Source organism: Neltuma alba, unplaced genomic scaffold, assembly GCF_004799145.2.
Source record: "Neltuma alba isolate B1F8T4 unplaced genomic scaffold, ASM479914v2 tig00011320_pilon, whole genome shotgun sequence".
Classification (NCBI taxonomy): domain Eukaryota; kingdom Viridiplantae; phylum Streptophyta; class Magnoliopsida; order Fabales; family Fabaceae; genus Neltuma; species Neltuma alba.
In genome coordinates this window covers 263,993-285,793 of record NW_021636027.1, presented here as the reverse complement: position 1 = coordinate 285,793, position 21,801 = coordinate 263,993, and the positions used below count along the sequence as shown (strand labels likewise).

Genomic DNA, 21,801 nt, shown 5'->3' with positions numbered 1-21,801 from the left:
ATAAAAGAATTAGTTGAGAATTGGATTTAGTTTTAAATATAAAATATCAATTTATTTTGCCTCCCAAATTGATAATATTTTTTTTAAAACACCCCTATTAATTATAGAGTTCCCATTAAGGAGTAGTTCCAGTAATGCATGATGTGATTATAGAGAGTGATTTAAGGAAATTAAGACACATTTGTGACATGTAATTAACTTAACTAATTTTTCTTAAATATTTTTAAATTGATTTCCTAACTCTTATATGTTAAGGATAGGAGGTAGTAATATACATATACACGCACGTTTACATATATTAATGTTAATCACATTGCGCTTGTTTAGTTTTATTTGGTTTCGGAAGAAGTGTGTTGGGACAATCAAAGATGTCAACATTTGGAAGAAGCTAAAATGGACGCTGTTGCTTTATATGATATGTTATATTAGCGCTTCGTTTCTATATATTCCTCTAGCATGTTCGTTGCCTGTGTAAATAAAATTGCTAGTTAAATATGATTGTTAATGTCCTTAATTATAAAAGTCTTTATATGCTACCATGTGACTAAACATTTATATCTCTGCTTATTCATAAAGAGCACACCTTGCTAAAACATGGGTTCTTAGAGGTTTTGAGGGTATTTGTTTTGACATATTTACTTCATCATTGTACAAACAATTTTTGCATAACGATCCTTCTTAATTAAATTGCTTTATACATCCTCTAACATTTCCCCTCCTTCAGTCCTCCTCGTGCCAAAAGAAGTTTAGATCGCCACGTACGTGGTTCAACTCATTTTTGGGCTCAAGTGCAATCCTTGAATACAATAGTATTAATTACGTAGATTGCTGGCAAGGCAAAAAAAAAAAAAAGTGGATTGTTCTGTGTATTCTTTCAGTTATGTTTTTTTTTTCCAATTACGTAGATGGTTGATGAATAGCATAAATTTTATGAATAATATATTATACATTTAATGATTTCTATTTTTCACTTTTTTAAATAAAATTCTTAAAATTTTAAAATTGGGACAAAATCTTTGTATCATTAATAAGAATGTTTTTTTGATAATGAAAACATGACATATTAGATGATCTAAATATTAAGAATCATACACTTAAGTCAAGATTAAAAGCATGATTTACGAAAATGTAATACAATAAAAAAAATTAAATACGAATTAGATGAACATCTGCTTAAATTTAAAAACCAAAAAGGATATCATTAGGCATGTGTTTCATTCTCACATTCCTTGCATATGGATACACTGTTGCTATCAATATTATTATCCCTGTTCATTTTTTTCTTTTGTGTATTAATAATAGTGCACGAAGTCATTTTATGTCCAGTTTTCACGTTTCAAGAGCGCCCTTTTTAATCTATTTCTAGTGTCTATCTATGTTCATTTGAGACAATAATTAATTATGCTGATGATGCTGAAAAAATGAGTTTATCCAGATAGATCTAATGCATCACTCCTAGTTGTTGCAATTGAGGGTTTTAGTTTTCCGCAAATGTATGCCAGTACATAATTAAATCCCTAATAAATATTTAAAAGCTTTGGGATCTTAGAACATTATTATCTTCACCAAAGGTTCCACTTCCATGCCAATCGATGGAGGCCAACATACTCGACCTTTGGAGCAGACATGTTCACATCCCAGTCCTTACGGGGAGCACGCAGTGTAAATTGAAATAAATGAAAATATAGACATGAAAAATAATACTTTTTGCCAATAAAAATACTCCTCCTGTCCTTAATATAGAACTCAATTCTTGAGTTGGTTTTGGTCCTAAATATAAAACCCATTTCTTATATTTATTAATTTTCTCTAAATTATTCCTATGGATACTCTCTCAACCATAATCAAGTAAAAGAGGGAGAGGGGATATTAAAAAAGATGATTCTAGTGTTTTAGGAAAAATGTGTCACTTTTCTTATAATTAACTAACTTACCTAACTTTCTTAATCTAATCAAATTAGTTAAATTGATCTTATTATTAAGGACCGGAGGAGTAATTTTTATTTCACTTAAAAATAATAAGATATTTTTATACTTCCTCCCGTGCTTATTATAAGCCCTCCCATCGACATACTTCACAATTAATATAACATGCATGCTTTGTTTAAAGTATTAAAATTTTTTCACCCACTATCCCGGACTAATTATAAAATTTCTAACTAATTAATCAAATTCCTTCGATTAATAACTTCTATTGTGGGTAATTTAAATAACTAATTTCATTAAATTGTCATTGGGTGTTAATTTGTACTAAGGACTGGAGAAAGTATTGAAGATAGAGATATATATACATATTCTCTCTCTCTCTCTCTCTCTCTCTCTCTAAGGATTGCGTTCCCAATCCATTCCTTTAATTTTTTGTCCCCTAACAATTTTATCTCGTTATATATAGGCACTTGTTATCAGTAGCCAAGTCCATGGCCACTTGGTGCCAGACTGGTGGAAGAGAATAGTAGCAAGCAATCTAGATCAATTAAGAACACCATCCCCAATGAAAATTCCTAATTAACAATCCCACTTCTGTTGTACTTTCTCTGCATTAGGAGTTTGCTAAATAATATATTATTTTGCTATGTATATATGATCTATTTGTGTTGTTGAGCTTTGATTATGACAACTATATATAACCTTTCAAGCTTTGATATTAATCGACCCGGCCGGTAGCTTTATTCAACAAGGCTTATCTCCTAAAATTGAAGTCCCCAGTGCCACTTCATCTTATTATGACCCCTTTGTTATGATCCGAAGAGAAATGGGCAGTGAAAGTGACCCAATGGGGAGCCCAAGCCAGGAGCACGTGATGGGCAAGTTAAGGAAGATCCAGAGAACACGGCATGAAAGGCACAGGGAGAAGGCAAAGATGAATATAGACGAGGTCATAGAGGAGGGGGAGTTGGTTGTTATGAACTCTCTCTCTGTAATATTCCCTCGTTCTTCCTGTGATTCTGTAATTCCCTCTCTAGCAATCCTTTGTGACTGAGATTACTATTTCTGCCATTCTCTTGTATTCCACTGTAATCGAGCTTGCTTTTCATATACATACATACATACATACATACATACATATATCCTTTCCTGAGTTAGATTTTCATATACGACTGTTACAATGGTGCTTTCGTTGAGAGAACCTACCCCAATGGCAGATGATTTTAATCATGCAGGACTTGATGAGCTTGAAGACTCGATCAAACAATTTTCTGCTCAGATGCAACAAGATTTTAATGGCCGTTTAGACCGCTTAGAAGCTTCTTTTTGCACTCTTATACAACAGATGGAAACGATGGCAGGAGCTATGGATGGCTTATCTCCATTTCCCAGGCTGACGAGCTCCGCCGACCACTCATGGACAACGACCTCAGCGAAGGACATCGACCAAGAGACTCAAGGGCGTTCGGTATTTGCGATAGAAACAATCAAGGCCAAGGAACTTCATAGGTCGCATCTTCTCCATGAGGATTTTGTTCCACATTTAATATCAACCCCAACCAAGATGGTGGATACTGAAGACGAGGATGAAATGCTTAAGGATGAGATAGCAAAAGGTGATGATGCTGATGACCCAAACAAAGACGAGGTCAATCTAACCCTTACAATGGATGAGGTAGCAATGGGTTATTCATGTTCTAACGTGATTTAAATGTCAGAGGACGAGCTTCTTTTTGGTGGGTTGTTGAGCCACTCTTATTCATCATCATTGGCGCAACTCAGGGCTTGGCTTTCATATAAGCTTTTCCTTGATAAGGCTGACGATGTGCGTTCAGACTTTGTGATAGAGGTACCATCATTGCCACACTCTTCCTTCATGCTTGGTTTTGTTCTGTTTTACCGTTCTAGAACTGTCGTTCCAAGCTGGCAGTTGATGGTCCACAATGGAGACACAGTTCATGTGTCGCTTAAGATGCACCCCATGTGTTTGTCCACCTGTCGCATTAAGATTCCTATCCCATTTGCTGGTTTTCTGCCAATGTTTCCATTCTTCATTTCCGTGTTTGACCCAGATATGGTAAAGGGTGTTTGCATTTTATTAATGATTTCTATCATTGCTTAGCTAGTATAGTTGCTACGATTGCAGCTACCATGCAACACTTTTCTGGTTTTCTTAACATATATAATCCATTAAATCCTAGACTTGACTTCGGTGAATTTTGTGCATCAAGTGCACATCTATTTGAAGCTCTTCAGCTATGTAAATCCTATAAATATGGACCGTATGCAAGGTTCGAGAAGGCTAAATATGTTAAACCTAACCTATTTTATAGATGTTGCTCCGTTTGATATTGGTGGTGTGGCTTTGGGGAGGAAGCACTCCATTATAAAACCTTCTGTAGCCACTGCGGTTACTGTTATTACCCACCTTTTAAATGACACTATAGCTCAACTGAATTTGAATAGAAATCATAACTTGATTCTTGGGTCTTTTGCTATACTCTGTTGTAAAGCCACTTGCATATATCATGCTAATGGTGGAAAAGGAGAAGATGCCTGGGGTTTCACAGTGGACTTGCTTGCCGCTGTTTCTAACAGATTGAGGGCATGGGAAATGCTAAAGAAGAAAGTTCTTGTTATTGATCTTGTATCATCTGAGGTCAAGCTGCTGTCCGTATGTGGATTTGCACAAAATATTTTACTTATGGAGCATGAATTTTATAAAAACTTGGCAGCCAAAATAATGAATTCACTGTCCGAGAAAAGTTCTCATGGTGTGGAATTAGTTTGAGTGAATTACTTATTGAGCAGCTCCAGTTTTTCATTGGTTGGTTTCTCCAATTGATATGTGACCCTGGATCCGCTATTACTAGCTCGAACTATATTTGCCACAATTATAAGGATCACAAAGTTCATATGCATTTGAACCTGATACAAATGACCAAGATTCTAGATCTTTTTGACTGGGTCTTACGAGCAAGGATCGATTACAGCTTGACACTTTCTAGCTTCAACTACGGTGCCCTTTATTTCAATGGTGGTTCTTGTTATAGGGAAAAGGGTATTGTTGTTCTCTTTGCACTTGTTGGCTCACTTCATTTGAGCATTTCAATTTTGGGAATGAACCAACTGTCATGGAATCAATCTCCCATTACTTTTTCTTCATTGATATTGGTGTTTGATCCTGGAAATGCTCTAAGAGCTTGGTATTTAAATGTAGACCCTGTGATTGATGTAATTGCCTTGGACACCATCATCGCCAAGACACTTTGGTTTGGTTTCTTCTCAAGTTTTCACGTCGATACTGTATCTCCAACATATTTGATTAAATGGCTATATGCTATCCTTTTGGAACATTTTGCATCCGAAGGTTTTAAAGGGGGGCCTAAAATATTCAATCACTTGAATGAATGTATGCCCTTGCCATTATTATCTGGCCATGAAGATCCTATCGGGCAACTAGCGGCAATTGAACCATCATGCTTCATACACCATCTGGGCAATGGCTGCAACAGTGCTTAATTTGATGGGATGGTTATCCACATGCCACTTGGGAAGATGATCAGGTACTCATGATATTGTACCCTCACCTAGACCTTGAGGACAAGGTCCATTCTTGGGGGGGGGGGGGAGTAAAGTTATGATCCTAAGAGAAATGGGCCATGAAAGTGACCCAATGGGGAGCCCAAGCCAGGAGCACGTGATGGGGATCCAGAGAACACGGCATGAAAGGCACAAGGAGAAGGCAAAGATAAATATCGACGAGGTCATAGACGAGGGGGAGTTGGTTGTTAGGAACTCTCTCTCTGTAATATTCCCTCGTTCTTCCTGTGATTCTGTAATTCCCTCTCTGGCAGTCCTTTGTGACTGAGATTGCTATTTCTGTCATTCTCTTTCGTATTGCACTGTAATCCAGCTTGCTTTTCATATATGTGTGTGTGTGTGTATCTTTTGCTGTGTTAGATTTTCATATACGACTGTTGCACCCTTCAACTGCATCATCCTTGATAATCACTTGCCAGCATTGTGATGGACAAGCATTGGCATCATCCTTAAAGCTCCGTAATGATTTTTAGAAGTATTTATATATCTTTTGAAGGAGACAGAAGGGATTAATTTCGACCATGAAGGATATAGTGTTTGACATGATCTGGGTTAGATTATTGCTTGGGTTAATATAATAGCGCTAATCACACTGAACTTTAATGTTCCATTTGGTTGAGTTGATTAAGAAGTCAACGAGTTGGGGCAGAGAAAACGGACGTCGCAGATTTTTTCTATCTCTGCTTTTTACGATTATTGTTATTTTTGTTATGTTGGTGACGCATACTTTGTTGGATCCATATTAATAAAATCTGTTTTTGGTTGGAAAAAAATATCCATCCTTATAATTGAGCGAAATATCTATTGCTTTTGAAATCTTTGAAAATAAAAAGAAAATATTTGGGTAATCACTTTTTTGTTATATTAGTGCCACGCGTTATTTCTATATATTCCTCTACTGTTGTTGCATGTGTAAATAAACGAAATGGCCAGAAGCTGTAATCAAGGAGATTCTAGAAAATCTGCCATTCATAAGGTTGGCATTTTATTGTCATCATAATAGACCTGTTCAGCAGCGTAGCCTTTCTGCAGTTCATTATTTTATCAAAAGAGAAGAAGAGGATTAGAAAGGTTTTCTGCTATGGCATCCTATGCTTGAGAGGTTCTCCAGTTCATAAATTTTCTTGTTTGCGCTCTAAGGCTGCTCATGACTCCTTCTGTGCTCTTTGCTTCCGTATGATGACTTATTGGATTCTATCATATATACCAATTTTAAATCACAGGAAACCTCTTCTTATCATTTGCACAAAGAAAAAGTTCATCAATCTATGCTCTTTCTATACAGGATCTACTTCACTCTTGCACAAGACGTTTTGTTGATACTCGAATCCTTTCAAAATTATGATAGTTGTTCTTTTATTTGTGATTTTGTTAGGAATTTTTTCTGTTTTCCTTTGCTAGTTATTCTGATGTAGTCCTGTAAAGTGTACTTTTTATTAATTATATATATCTTCGTTTTATCAAAAAAGAAAAACGAAATGGCATCAACACTGTCTACTGTATTATATTTTACCTATGTAGCATGACCTTTGAGAAATGAATTATATTATATATGATTGATGAATGATGAATAGCACAACTTTATGAATTATATATTATACACTGACGATTTTTTAAAAAAAAATTGACGTAAATTTTCTTAGAATTCTAAACTTGCTACTCTAGTTTTGGATCATTAATTAGAATGTTTGGATAATGAAAATATAATACTCCCTCCAGTCTTTATGGAAGCTATGCATGAACGTAATGCTTATAACTTCCCTCCAAACCTTAAACTATAAAATAGGTCTTATATTTAAAATCGGAGGTGTACATTATTGCATAACCTGAACATAATTAAAAATCAATGTGAAAATGCAGTTCAAATAATATATTATTAAAAATAAATAGATATAATGGTTACAGTTCGAATTGAATAGTTGAAATATATTATTTTTGATGCTCGAATTTTCTTACACAAAATTGAGCCAAAAGAACAAGCATGTATAATTTTTTCACTAGTTGCCAGAATTCCTGAAAGTATGAGCAATTTATATCTTCTTGTGTCTCATGAATTTTGTTTCAGTCAACCACGTCTTGATTATTTAGACAATCACTAATTCAATTGATAAGAAAATAGAGGTTAGAATGAAGAGAAGCATTTACACATACCCTTGAAATTTCAAATTATTATTGCCTTCATCTAACGAATTAATAAGATGCATGTGTCGACATTAATTACAAACTGCCTGTCACTGTAAAGACAGGAGAAACGAAGAGTAGGAAATACTCAATTTATTTCTCTTTTATAAGATAAAATATAAAAAATTTTGCATTCCTATTACAAAATTTAAGTAATTAATTTTTGGCTAAAAATATATAATTTGTCCTCTAAATTTGCATTTAGCTTTAATTTAGTCCCTTACAATTATAAAGCACAATTTTGGTCTTTTAATTTTAAAATCATTAGTTTCATTTAACAAAAGCTGTGAATGACCTACAGAGTAGTCTTTTTACTTGGTGAGCAAAAGTTTTAATAATTAATAAGTGTAGTCAAAATCTGTACAAAGTAAAAGTTGTAAATGGCCTAAAAAGTAGCCTTTTTATTTGCTAAACAGAAGTTGTTAATAGGAATAAAATGTAGTCTAATATCTATATAAAAGGTATAAATCACCTCTAATAAAAATTAAATAAGTAACAATATATTACCTCCTTCGACTTCTAAATATAAGATCCTGTTTGTAGTGTAAATTAAACTACAAATGAGATTTTATATTTAAGACTGGAGGTTATTTATTATTTTGCACCAATTTGATGACAAAACATTTGTGGCTCAATGTGATCACTCTAAATTTTAAGATGGTTAGGCTGTGGAGAGATTAGATCCCACATTGACCAATATGAAAAAAAGCCCTCCTGCCAGCGGCCAGCTCACCGCGTCTCTCACACTCACCGGCATATAATCATTTTTCACGGAACATTAAATTACAAATAGAAAACCAAGGAATACAACCAAAATAATATACGCACGTTGTTCAAAAAATATTGTTTAAAATAAATAAGTAAAAACGGTTGCAATTTGATGCTCTTTAATTAATTACATACATGAAGAATTTTCTGACTTGAAATTTGAATTGAACAATTGTATCTGACTTTGTTTTCCCATTATTTGCCAGAATTTCTAAAAGTATGAACAGCGTTCTCATGACTTTTGTTTCAGTTAATTACGTCTTAGTTATTTAGATAATCACTTGTTCAGATTGATGAGAACAGAGAGGCTAGAAGGACAAGAAGCATTTACTACCATCATCTAACAAAACAATGAAACATATATGGTTGAACTTTCAACTTATTACTTCCTTCATCCAACGAATTAATTGGAAACTGACAATCATTGAATAGCTGGGGAGGAACGTGTAGGAATTACTCAATTTTTGGTGGGATTCAATTTTTTGGCAATTCACACTGTACTGCAGACTTGCATAGGCTCATACCGACTCATTGGAAACTTATCATCTAATTACTACTCTGATGGATGGATAGGCATCACTCACTATCTTAGGCTCGGCTGATGAGGGACGACTTAGTTTAAATCTGATTTTGTAACCTCAACTTAATCTTGCCTTTGTAATTAAAAAAGAAGTACTCAATTTATTGCTTTTCACATAAAATTTAAAATATTTTGGCAGCTCATGAAATGAAGAGGACTGACTGCAAAGGGAGAGAATAATAATTCCCATATTTGAATGTTATGTGTCTCACATTGGGGAAGTGGAGTTTATAAGTTTAAGGAATTCTTTCTTCTAATATGCTAGCCTTTGGGGATTGAACTTTCTTTTTGAGTTTATGCTCATCACATTGAACCTTAAACGTAAAATGAATGTCTCACTCTAATGAATCAATTTGTTTGATATGAAAATAATTTGAAACGTTTCTTCGTGAAAGTTAATGCCTCTTTGATTCCATCTCATCTCATCTCATCTCCTCCTATATGTGTATTTTGGAACTTTTTTTTTCCCCTCCTTATAAGAGTATTTTGGATCGTTTACGTTCATATATTACCTCCGATCCCTGTCCTATTCGAACTCGATCGCGCCTTGCTAGATAAGGTAGCAACCTCTCCTGGAAGCCACGAGTCTACGAGGCGGATTGTTTACCTTCAAGTATTCATACGAAGTTCCCTTTTTTCTTCAAAAAGAAGACGAATGTAGTTTTTCTTAGACACAAATATTCTCTTATTGAAGATCATCCACTTTAAAATACTATTAAATACTAAATGTGGATACTTCTAACAGAAATTTGAACCTAATGGTTTCTGCAGCTTGCGACTTCCCCTTCTGCTTTCTTCTTTTTCTGTTCGCTGTCTCACAACCCGCTTTTTTTAATCGTCGCCTAACGTTTGCAACCTCCCAACTTAGTTTAGGGTTAGCTAAAAAGGTGTTTGGTAATAGATGTCGGTTAAATGGAGAGGAATTGTGACCCCTGCCGAATGAAAATTCCATGAAATTTTAGTTCTGCTAGAAAAACTCTCTCTCTCTCTCTCTCTCTAATATAAAGTGATTTAACTTGCCTAAATTTTTAATTAACACATGAAAAATAATTCAATCAAATCTTTTAACATTAAGCCAAATAATCATAAGTGTCCTAAAGCTTACGAAGTAAACCATGTAAACACAAATAAAATAAGAATTCATTAGTCCGTCAACAGTAAAATTAATCCACAACGTTTGCCGCCCAGTGCCAAACAACAAAACACATTAATTGAAAAATAAATCATATACGAAACACATATGTTCGCTCTCATTCCTTGGTCGTTTGCATAGAGATCTTCTTGATTATCCTGACGTATTTCTTCACAAACAATCCAGCTCAGGCCATGCGAAGTAAAGCATGTTGGAATGTTTTTAAAGTGAAGAGATGTGTTTTTTAAAAGGTCATGTTTTTATAAATTAAGAAATTTATATAAAAGGCTGTGCCAAGAGTTACAACATGGTAAAATGTTGTGTTATTTTAAGAAATTTCTACATATAAGGGGGACGTTAGTCTTCATGAAGTAACATATATTGTGACTTTTTTTAAAAAAAAAAATGCTAACGAAAGATCAAAATAGGTAGGGGCGAAATAAATTAAAAGAAAGTGTTGTTTACACCTTCAAGATGTAGTGCATAACTTTTTTCCTCATCTCTCGGTCTTCTACTTTTCAAAGAACCATAACCACCATCAAAACATTTGATGATGTAATCAATTCTTGAGATAAACCTTGGTGAATTAAGCCACCACGGGGGTTTATTAAAACTTGAAATGTAATATTTGATTAACATTTGATCACCAGACTCATATTCCCTCTCATGTCTTCTACTCAATCATCCTTATATTTAAACCAATTTCCCATTTCATTTTCAGATGTTTGTGAAATACTGTCATTTCTCTTCCAACATGTTGAGCGTTATCAATTCCATTCTTCCCTATTTTGATGCCAACGTTCATAAATGCGAGTTCTACCCAAACACATCTTAATCAGAAAACTTCAATTTGTAGATGAAGATAACATAGTTAAATTATCGAAAAATAATTTTATTACAAGTGGAAACTCAAAACAGAATAATGTTATTACACGAAGGGAAACATAACCCACATATAATAATCGTAAGAGCAACCCACGCCACCTGAGCGCGGCCCGGTAATAGCATTAGTTGAAATGTGATATGTGAAGAAAAACAGCATCAACTTTCCCTAATTCCACAAGTAAACAGTTTTTTGATTGCTCTGACAAATTTCTTCACAATCCAAATTATAAAGCGCAGTGTGATTAACACCAGAACGAGCACAAGCAATCCAGCCCAGGACAATATTGAAGCTAAAATGGTGATCAAAGCTGCTTTATTATTCCGAAGATGATCTGGCATGACCATTAGGAGGGCAACTAAGTAGGCAAGGGCTAGGGTTGTGAGAGTGATACACATGCCTATGGATAGAAGCCATATCAAAGCTTTGTTCTTCATAGGAACTCCACTTATAAGCAAGAGGGTGACGCTAAGTGATGAAATGAAGGAGATGGTATTGTAAATTACGTACTCCAGAAACAAACTTTGGGAATGAAAAGATGAGACAGCTTCCCCAGGGCAATAGGACTTGTTGTTAGAAAGGACAGTGCAGTTTAGGGCTTCAATATTGGATGGACCTTGAGATAAACCTTGTTGGATGAAGCCACCAGGTGGGTTAACTAATGATTGAAATGTTATGGTGGCTATAACGGTAGACACTAAACTCAGATTTCCCCTCATTTCTTCTACCCAGTCACCCTTGTGTTTGAACCAACCTCCAATCCATTTCAAAAGCCTTATCAAACAGTTTCTCTTCTTCTTCTTCTTTCTTCGAATTCGAGGTCTTGCAACTGGCGGTGACGTGTGAGAAGGAGTGTGGATTCCGTTCTTTTCATCATCTCTGGTTCCAGAATATTCCATCAGCATGACTTGAATTTCGAGGGTTTTGAAATCTTTCGGGCTGCGTTTAAGGATTTCATAGGCAGTGAGACCCATGTCGTTCTCCAAACTTGCCATTTCTGTTACTTCTGTAATTGATAAGAGGTACCTTATAGTCTGAAATAATAAACATGCATGTTAGTATATATTATGGAGGTGTCATATGATTCTGGGGCAAAAACATTGGACCCAAATATTTTTAAAATATTTTTTTATTTTATAATTTATCTTTAGTTTGCTTATTTTGCCCAATAAACTCATTAACTCATCAGCTGGATCGAAGTGGCTTATTTTCCCTTTGCGGTAATTTTCTTTCATCTCATGGCAAGAAAAAATTGGAAGACGAAGCGCGCGCGCGCGCACACATATATATCTCTGTTCATATTTCTTGATTTGCTAAAACGAAAATAATTAGAAAGAAAGAAAACAAGAAAGAGAGGATATATCGTTTGGCTGACCAAAAAAAAAAAGGAGAAGTAAACGACAAAAAGAAGAGAATAGTAAAAATCCAAACTCACCAACGAATCACATGAGTCGAAGCTTTGCATTTCAATTTCATCTTTTCCTCCTATTTAAATATTTCAAACTTGAGCATAAAGTCAAATTATCTGTAATATAATAACAATAAATGAATTATTGAGTAGTATTATAATCGGCCAGGGTGGGGTCATTTGAAGATGGGCTCCATTTCCTTCCTTATAACCCATTAATCCGAAATTTCTTTGATCTTTCCTCCATCGACGCTATCATCCATCTGACCAGGCGGCTAACGGCTTAATTTGCCGGTGATTCGACTATCGGGTAAAATCAGCAAACTATCTAGAGGGAGTAAATTATAAACTGAACATTACAACCACTTTTTTCTTATTAATAATGGTTATTAAATTAAATAACCAAACTAGCTAGCTATATGGTAAAATTCGGATTTTTTTATTCAACTTTTATCTCAGTCCGTAAAATATCGTCATGTGATGAACTGCATCTGTCTTAATCTATGACACAATGAAATCACACTAATACTCCGATTTATCGTTTCAGCCAATAATTCTCGGAAAATATAACCCTTTCATGTAAGAAGAAAACTATATATATATATATATATATGTATATAAAGATATAATAGGAAGGATAATATCAATCATACCTCAACTTGCCTGGACGTGACAGCTAAATGGAGAACGGTGTTCCCCACTCCATCAGAACTTGTGAAGTAAAGAAGCTTCCCAGAAATGGCAAGTTCCAATTCCACCAAACCTTTAAGAGTCTCCAAACGATTGTGTATCACACACAAGTGAAATACAGTGTTTCCGTCATCAAGAAAGCTCAGAGACTCAGGCTTCGCTTTTACCAACTCTTTCACAACCTCTATTCTCCCTCTGATAACTGCATAGTGCAAAGGAATTTTCCCCTCTTCATTAGGAAACAAGCATGGCTTGTTATTAACTTTAAGAAGTTCCTTCACGATGTCGATGTGACCTTCTGCAGAAGCCAAGTGGAGGGGTGTGTTCTTGGAAGAATCAACCTCAATTGCTAGTTTGGGTTTGTATGTGAGAAGCGCCTTGGTGAATTCAAGGTGGCCAAGCAAAGCTGACATGTGTAAAGGAGTTTCGGTGAAGCCACTTTGTGAGATCTTGTGGAGGATTAATGGTTCTTTTTGCAAAATTGAGTTCAAAGTTGATAAAGACCCTCTGCGTGATGCTTCATAAAGAATGCTCAATGTGTCTTCTTCACGATGAGAAGTTCCCATTTTGATTATTGATTGTCTCGCTTGCGTGAATGCCAAAGGTGTAGGTATGCTTCATTATATATATACACGCGCACACATAATTTTGAAAGAATCTGTCAAAGTATGTTGCGTTGATTTCTTAATGTTCTAATCGTTGATTACTCTAATCAGGTGTGCAGCTGAATAGTCTTCAGGGTTGCTAAAATTAAAAGATATGATAAATATATTTATATTTCATCATCTTATTTTAAACAATACATTCATTGAGTTCTTATTTAGTGACAGATGGAATTTATTTGGCTAATAAACTAAACCATAAATGGGATGTTGCAATTGTTTTATTTATGTATTTTTTTAAAACAATTTGATGTGGCGAATCCTCTTGAGTATTTTCTAGTTCTGCGGAATTATGTGAAAGCATTGTCCAGGACTCAGTTTGTGAACGTAACATCACACCATTGGAATAATAAATTTATACTCTATCGGCAATGTTACTTGAATATATTGTTTTCTGAATTTTGACCCGTCCATTTGATCATTACACTAATAATATCCTCATCACCCGGTTAACCATTCAATCCAAAGACGTAGGCTGTATTTCTTTCGGCCGATTCTGACCAATTCAACCTCTCTCTTTTTTTCCGAAAAGAAAATTTGCAGAAAGGGGGAAAACATATTATAAGTGTTAAAGTTTCACTAACATCGTTAACCTACTGATATAAATTAATTAGCACATAGGTTTGTATATATAATTTTTAGAATTCAAACAATAGCTTAATTATATTTAGAGAGAGAGAGAGAGAGAGAGAGTTGACTTGTGATTAATACGGATCTATGCATAGAAGCATAGAGCCCATTTTTTTTTCTAATTTAAATAATTTAGTATTGTTTGATGGCTCAAAAGCGGCACCACACAATAGGTCAATGATCTTTTTTTTTTTTCCCTCATAGGATGATTTTTCTGCATTTGGCTAATACAATAATGCGTAATATTATTAAACGTCTTGCCTAGAAAGCGAACTTTGAATATTAAATTACCTGGTTAACTAAATTATCACTTACGTCACGCTAGTGTTCGTAAATTATATTAATGCATACGTTAGCAATATTCTTTTATATATCATTTTTTTAAATTCTTAGCGAGCTGAGGTTTTATTTAGTACTACTCCCTCCACTCCTATATATAACTAACTGTTAAAATTAGTTCAAAATAATAAATAGGTCAGAAATAGATTTTTTTAAAAAAATTTGCCCTATTTATTAAGAAAGTAAATGAGAGGCAATAAATACAAACATGATGAAAGAGAACATATGGGGTAATACTAATGAGAGAGTGTGTGTACTAAATACAGTCAACTAAAAAAAAGAAAAAAGTAATAAATATTCAGACAAACTGAAAAATGAAGCTTATATTTTGAACCAGGGCCATCTCCAAAAATAAAGCTTATATATAGGACCGGAGGGAGTATTTGTTACTATTTTGTATCAAATCCTTTACTCATGAAAGCTTGTAATACACGCAATAATCAAGTTGGATTTGTCATAACCCTTATGATCATAAAAGGGCTGTATATAATATTAAACATGTATAGTCTTCAACTGTTTTCCTTTTTTTTTTTTGTTGCAAGTGTACTTAAAGATTACTCTATAAATAATTAATTACATATAATTTTCTACTCTATTTGATCACCAACATCTATTTCCAAAATTATGAATATAATAATATAATAAGATAAAATAATAAGGGAAAGCCGGGATTATACTCCTCTCTCATCAATGAAAACTCAAGCACAAGCGAAAATTAAGTAGATATAGGAACAATAATATCTTCTTCTTCTTTTCTTACATCTTTGCTTTCTCTTGCGGCAGAGAAACAAAATTTTATTGCAAATTTAAATTTAAATGACACTAATTAACAAAGCATCCCAGACAATACAAACACCACCAACTACAATAATCTTGAAAAACCTCTGTTGCCGGGATATTAGTACTCCCTCAACAACACACGCATTGATTGAGGTCATATCAAGCAAAAGCTGTTTCCGTTTCTGTTGCTCTTATCCGATGCTTTTTAATCTTTACTAACCAGATAACCAAGAGTGTTATGATGTACACACTAACGAGTAAAAGCAATCCTTCCCAAGTGACACCTGCTATGCTAGCCGCTAAATCAGTGGGAGTAAACCAAGGTTTGTGCGGAGTGATCAGAAGGAGGGCGTCAAAATAGGCAAACGCGAGGAATGTGAGAGCAACACACATGGCTATACATAAAATCCACATAACAAGTTTGTTTTTGAGAGGAACTCCACTTACTAGCAAAAGGGCAATGCAAAGAGACACAATGAAGGACATGGTATTGCAAAATACAAAATGCTGAAAGCCATCTGGATTACGAGAAGCAAGCATAGCTTCTCCAGGACATGCTTGCGGAGTAACGTTGTGACCATCATTACTCTTGAATGGCAAGCAGCCGAGGGGACTTGATTCTATAAAACCAGTAAAATTTTTGTCTTCTTCGTTGATGGTGCTGTTGGAACTGACTAATATACCCTGTTGAATCACATTTCCTGGAGGATTAAATACAGCTTGAAATGTTATGGTTGCCACGACAGTGGCCACCAGACTTAAATTCCCCCTCATGTCTTCTAGCCAATTATTGTCACTATTATGATCGAACCATTTTCCCATACGCTTCAAAATATTTCTCCAAAACTTCTTCCGAGGTCTCCCTTGTTGTTGGCCGACAACATTAGTATTATTCATCAGTGCTGCAGGAGTGTTCGTTCCTCCATTTTTTTTTATGCCAGAGTAGTTCATCAGTATAACCTGGATTTCGAGGCACTGGAAGTCCTGCGGAATTCGCTGAAGAATATCGTGGGCAGTGTAACCTATGTTGTTCGTCAAGTTTGTTGCTTCTCTTATTTCAGGAATTGACATGAGGTACCTCACAGTCTAAGCAATAATCAAATGAATACATATAAATATTTTTAATGCTTTTGAGGTATAACAGTACAGATAAAAGATTGAAATATATATATAAACGCGAATAGGGCAGCAGATATATGCGGTCTTCATGAGATGTAATAGTAAGCTCTTGCATTTGAAGTGGTTTATCAGGTATTAAGATCACAGTCTTTTGTTTCGACAAAATTAGTGAATAGAATAATTGATACTTGGTCCCTGAGAATATTTGTTATGATCCTTCTTTCATTATGCGAAATTCTAATTTAGTGCAGACTTTGTTTGCGTCTAGCTGTATATATAAACTCAAGCTATTAATATAGTACTGCAGAATTATATTATAAAAATAAGTCAGAAGTACCTCAACTCGCTTCAACATGACAGCCAAATGGAGAATAGTGTTCATTCCGTCCAAGTCTCTCTCATTTAGGAGTTCGTAGGTGTCATCAGTTGCCAACTCTATCAAAGCTTTCATGATCTGCAAGTGGTTGTACGCCACACACAAGTGAAAAATAGTCTTCCCTTTGTCAAGAATCCTCGAAGACTCTGGCTTTACTCTAATTAGCTCTTTCACAACCTCTAGTCTCCCTCTTATAACAGCGTAGTGCAAGGGAATTCTGCCTTCTTGGTCACGAACGAAGCAAGCTTCGTCATAATACAGCAACAACTGCTTCACAACGTCGATGTGGCCTTCTGCAGAAGCTACATGGAGAGGTGTGCTTCGGAAGGAGTCAAGCTCAAGGGCTATTTTGGGTTTGTGAGCAAGAAGGGCTTTGGTGAATTCAAGGTGGCCGAGTAAAGCTGATATGTGTAATGGGGTTTCAACAAGGATGGTTCGCGAGTTAATTCTGTGCAAGATTAATGGATCTTGCTGTATAAGCATGTTCAAAGTTGAAACACTTCCTTCGTATGATGCCTCGTAAAGAACTGTCATTCTCTCATCGTCCTGATGATGATGAGCAGTTTCGATTTTCACGAGTTCCATCTCTCGCGGCAAATTATTAGAATCTACTATTTGCTTTACACCAAGTTAAGAAGAATATACTTAGAAACGTAAGTTCACGATAACTCATTCTCCAATTTATAGTTGCTGTTGATCTCTGGCCCCTCAATTTATTCCATTTGTATTTTACAATGTATATGTAAATTAACTAACTTCTGCGTTATTTCAATCACATGGAATTAGTTTTCTTTCGGAAGACCTTTTTCTGTGGGCATGTTTGATCAATCCAGCATTCTTCGTTTGTCATTTAAAAAACAGATAGAAAGAGAGAGATAATTATTTAACCATACCTTCTTTCTCGTTAAGTACTTCTATATATAGTATTTCCGTGTTGTTTTGTTTGATATATTATTATCTTTCTTTCTTTTTTATAGTTCCTCTAGGCCAACATCTCACAATAATTAATTTGTCCGACACATCAGGTTGATGTCATATGCGCGTCCTTAAGATCAGTTAATAATTCCAAACGAAGGTAAATGGAAGGGCTAGAACAACAAGACTACTATAATTTTATGGTCTGACCCATCAGGATCAAGTTCTTTATGGGCCTTCCATCAGGAACAAGTTGGAGCTTAATAAGTTGAGAAGTTCGGCCAGAATTCGACGGCCTCCAATTGTACACCACACGCAAATTATTATTAAAAACAGTATCCTCACATGCTGACTTGTACGGTTCAATAAAAGTTAAATACAATGACTCAGTTTAACGAAAAATGAATAATATAAAAACAGGAGAGATATAATTTAGTAGATGTGCATACAAATATGTACATATTATATATATATATATATATATATATATGCTTATTGTAACATATAATGTTGTTAGATCTGATATGTTCCTTGTAATAGCTAAATTCTGACAAGTAATGTGTACGTGGCTTAGCCAACAATATGATGGGTTAAAGTGGATCTATGGATAGAGTATCCAGTTTTTCTGTTTTTTTTTCCCCTCTGTTTTTTTTTTCGTTTTTTGTGACTATTTCAATTAATTTAACAAAATATTCTTTTAAAAAAAACACTAATGAAGTTAGATGGCTCAAACAAAAACCATACATCATACTCCTTCGGTCCTTAATATAAGAATAAGTTAACTAATTTAAGTAAATTAAAAAAATTAGTTAAGTAAGCTATTTGTAATAAATAAATATTGTTTTTTTTAAAATATCTTTGCTAATAATGTATATTAGCTAGAATTACTATTTGATGAAACATTTAACATGTATAACTTTTACAAGTATTACCTTAAAAAAAAAGAATAAACATAATAAACACTGGGGTCTTATGTTTAGAATTAAATTGAATTTTAAACTGATTCTTATACTAAAGCTGGTCCTTATTATAAGACTTAGTTGACTAATTTGATAAAATTAAGAAAACTAGTTAAGTTAATTATTTATAATAAATATATTTTATTTTCTTTAAAATACTTTACTAAATATTATGTATTGACTAAAATTATCATTTAATAAAAAATTTAATATGTGTAACAATTATCGAGACTACTTTAGAAAAATAAATAAATATTAAAAACAAAATAAATCAGAATATTATATTTAAAATCAAATTAAAAATTAAACTAGCTTTCATATTAATCACATGTAAACTAAGGGGGGTAGCACAACACAAAAGGATCGATGGTCTCTATCTCATGGGCTGAGTTCTCGTGTCTCCATTAGACCAATTCAGATGTATATCTATTAAACGTCCCAAAAAATTAACGCTCGTCATTATATTACCCAATTGGGAGCAAAAAAGAAGAAGATATTATTATTATTATATATTAAATCTTCCAATTATAGATAGCTTGGAATACAATAACTTGATATAATACTAACCATGTTTATACTTCAACTGTACATAATTAATTAAGTATAATGTTTTACTCTATTTGATCACCAGCATCAGTTCCCAAAATGATGAATATAACCAATAGTTATACTCCTCTCCCATCAACGAAAACTCAAGCACACGAAAGTAGATAGGAGCATTAATATTTCTTTTCTTTTCTCATCTTTTTCTTATCTTTATTGCAGATTTAAATTCAAATGACATTAATTAACAGAGCATCCCAGAAATAATAAAGCATGCAAATTAACCCTATTGCATTCCACTACTAGAAGAACAAACCACAATAAATAACATCATCTTCGTGTTCGATTCAAATATGAATTAAAAGGGGTAAATCACGATCTAAACCAAAAAATAAAAACAAGTCGGTGTATTGCTGGGGTATAGAATCGATGGGCAAGAATTGAGTTCCCGTCTTCCCGAGATGTGAAAAGTCTAGCTAAAATATATATAGTCGATGTAACTGTATTAAGTATCAAAACAGAAAGGTCATGTTTACATGTTCTAATCGATCGAATGTCTTGGATTTAAGGAGCAAGTCCCAGTTAATATGGTCAAAGCGTAAGTTTTTTTTTTTTTACACAGCAAAATTTTTATTTCTCATTTGCATATAAAAAAACATATTGAAAAATAGGTTAAAGTATACTTTTAGTCCTTTAACTTTACACAAGGTTTCATTGTGGTTCATTAACTTTAAAAACTAAACTTTTAGTCCTCTAACCCTAAAACTATTAACAAGAAATGATAATATTGAGCTCTTGAATACCAATAAAATATTATTAAATGCTAACATATTAAATTTAATATTCAAAGCAAATATAATTGTTACAAGAAGTTATCATTTAAAAGTAACAATTTTAGGATTAAAAGACTAAAAGTATATTTTTTAAAATTAAGGAACCAAACTGAAACTTTACGTGAAGTTAAAAAACTAAATGTATACTTTAGCCTAATACGGAACAAAAAAAAACAGACCCCTGACAAAGAGATCCCTGCTGTCGCTAGCCCTAGACTTAAAATTGAAGGTTTTGAGGCACATGTCTTTCAAGACGAAAAAAGAAAAATAAATTCTAAGGAGTCATTCAAAACAAAGCCACGTAATAAAAGTTTTATTGATAAACTGTACCTCAAGTCGCTTCAACATAATAGCTAAGCGGAGAATGGTGTTGCCGGCGTCATCAGAGCTTGTGAAGTCGATAAGCTCGCCGATGACGGCAAGCTCCAGTTCCACCAAAGCTTGGAGGGTCTCCAAATGTTTCTACTTTATGCACAAGTGAAAAACAGTTTCTACATTAACACCATAACTCAGGGATTCTGGCTTCGCTTTTACCAACTCTCTCACAACCTCTATTCGATCGTCCTCTCATAACTGCACAGTGTAGAGGAATTCTTCCTTCTTCATCACGAACCAAGCATGCTTCGTCAAAAACTTGAAGTTCCTTCACAATAATGTAGACATGACCCTCCGCAGAAGCCAAATGGAGGACTGTGCTTCGACAAGAGTCCAACTCAAAGGCGAGTTTTGAGTTGTGCATGAGAAGGGCCCTTGTGAATTCCACATGATCTAGCAAGCTCGTACGTGTAAAGGAGTTTCACAGAAGGCAGTTCTTGAAATCTTGAAGAGGATTAACGGTTTTTGCTGCACCAATGAGTTCAAAATTGATACCCCCCTCTAAGTGATGCCTCTTAAAGATCTCTCATTCTGCCGCTGCTATCACCTAAAGTTCTCATTTCTCTTGCACAAATGATTCGTTTATACGCTACTTATTATATATACGCGCACATTATTATGATGAAAAGTAACTTAGGTACTTATTATGTGAATTTCAACTCACTAAAACAAAAATTACAATGCTCTGACCATTATATGCTTTAAGATTATAAAAAACAAATTTCAAGATTACAACTGGATAATTAGAACAAGCAATACAGCTAAGGCCATGCAAGACCACGGGTTACGAAAGGATGAGATTTCTTCTCCAGCACAAAACATTTGACAATGAGATCGATAAACCTTATCGAATGAAGCAACGAAGTGGGTTAATTAAAGCTTGAAAGGTAATTGATATAACGGGTGATCACCAGACTCAGATTTCCTCGCATATCTTATACCCATTAATCATCCTTATATTTAAACCAAATTTCTATTTATTTTAAAATCTTTATGAAACAAGTTCTCTTCCAACATTTTGGTACTTTGTTTCCGGTACTGGGCGCGTATGGGTTTTATCAATTCTCCTTTCATCCTTATTTTGATGCCAAACGTTCAT

The 21,801-nt window shown here is 34.2% G+C and overlaps 3 protein-coding genes across 3 annotated transcripts; all 3 read right to left on the bottom strand.

The window, feature by feature from the left end:
- Nucleotides 1-11,231: 11,231 nt before the first annotated feature.
- Nucleotides 11,232-12,106, bottom strand: LOC114711819 (uncharacterized). The gene has a single exon (XM_028896247.1). It carries the CDS (start codon nt 12,066-12,068, stop codon nt 11,232-11,234), a length of 837 nt encoding a protein of 278 aa, XP_028752080.1. The 5' UTR covers nt 12,069-12,106.
- Nucleotides 12,107-13,128: 1,022 nt separating this feature from the next.
- Nucleotides 13,129-13,737, bottom strand: LOC114711818 (ankyrin repeat-containing protein BDA1-like). The gene has a single exon (XM_028896246.1). It carries the CDS (start codon nt 13,735-13,737, stop codon nt 13,129-13,131), a length of 609 nt encoding a protein of 202 aa, XP_028752079.1.
- Nucleotides 13,738-15,741: 2,004 nt separating this feature from the next.
- Nucleotides 15,742-21,066, bottom strand: LOC114711817 (serine/threonine-protein phosphatase 6 regulatory ankyrin repeat subunit B-like). The gene is made up of 4 exons (XM_028896245.1): nt 20,866-21,066; nt 20,658-20,789; nt 17,039-17,695; nt 15,742-16,668 (listed from the first exon to the last, which is right to left on the bottom strand). The coding sequence occupies exons 1-4, from the start codon at nt 21,064-21,066 to the stop codon at nt 15,742-15,744; spliced, it is 1,917 nt and encodes a 638-aa protein (XP_028752078.1).
- Nucleotides 21,067-21,801: the final 735 nt, after the last annotated feature.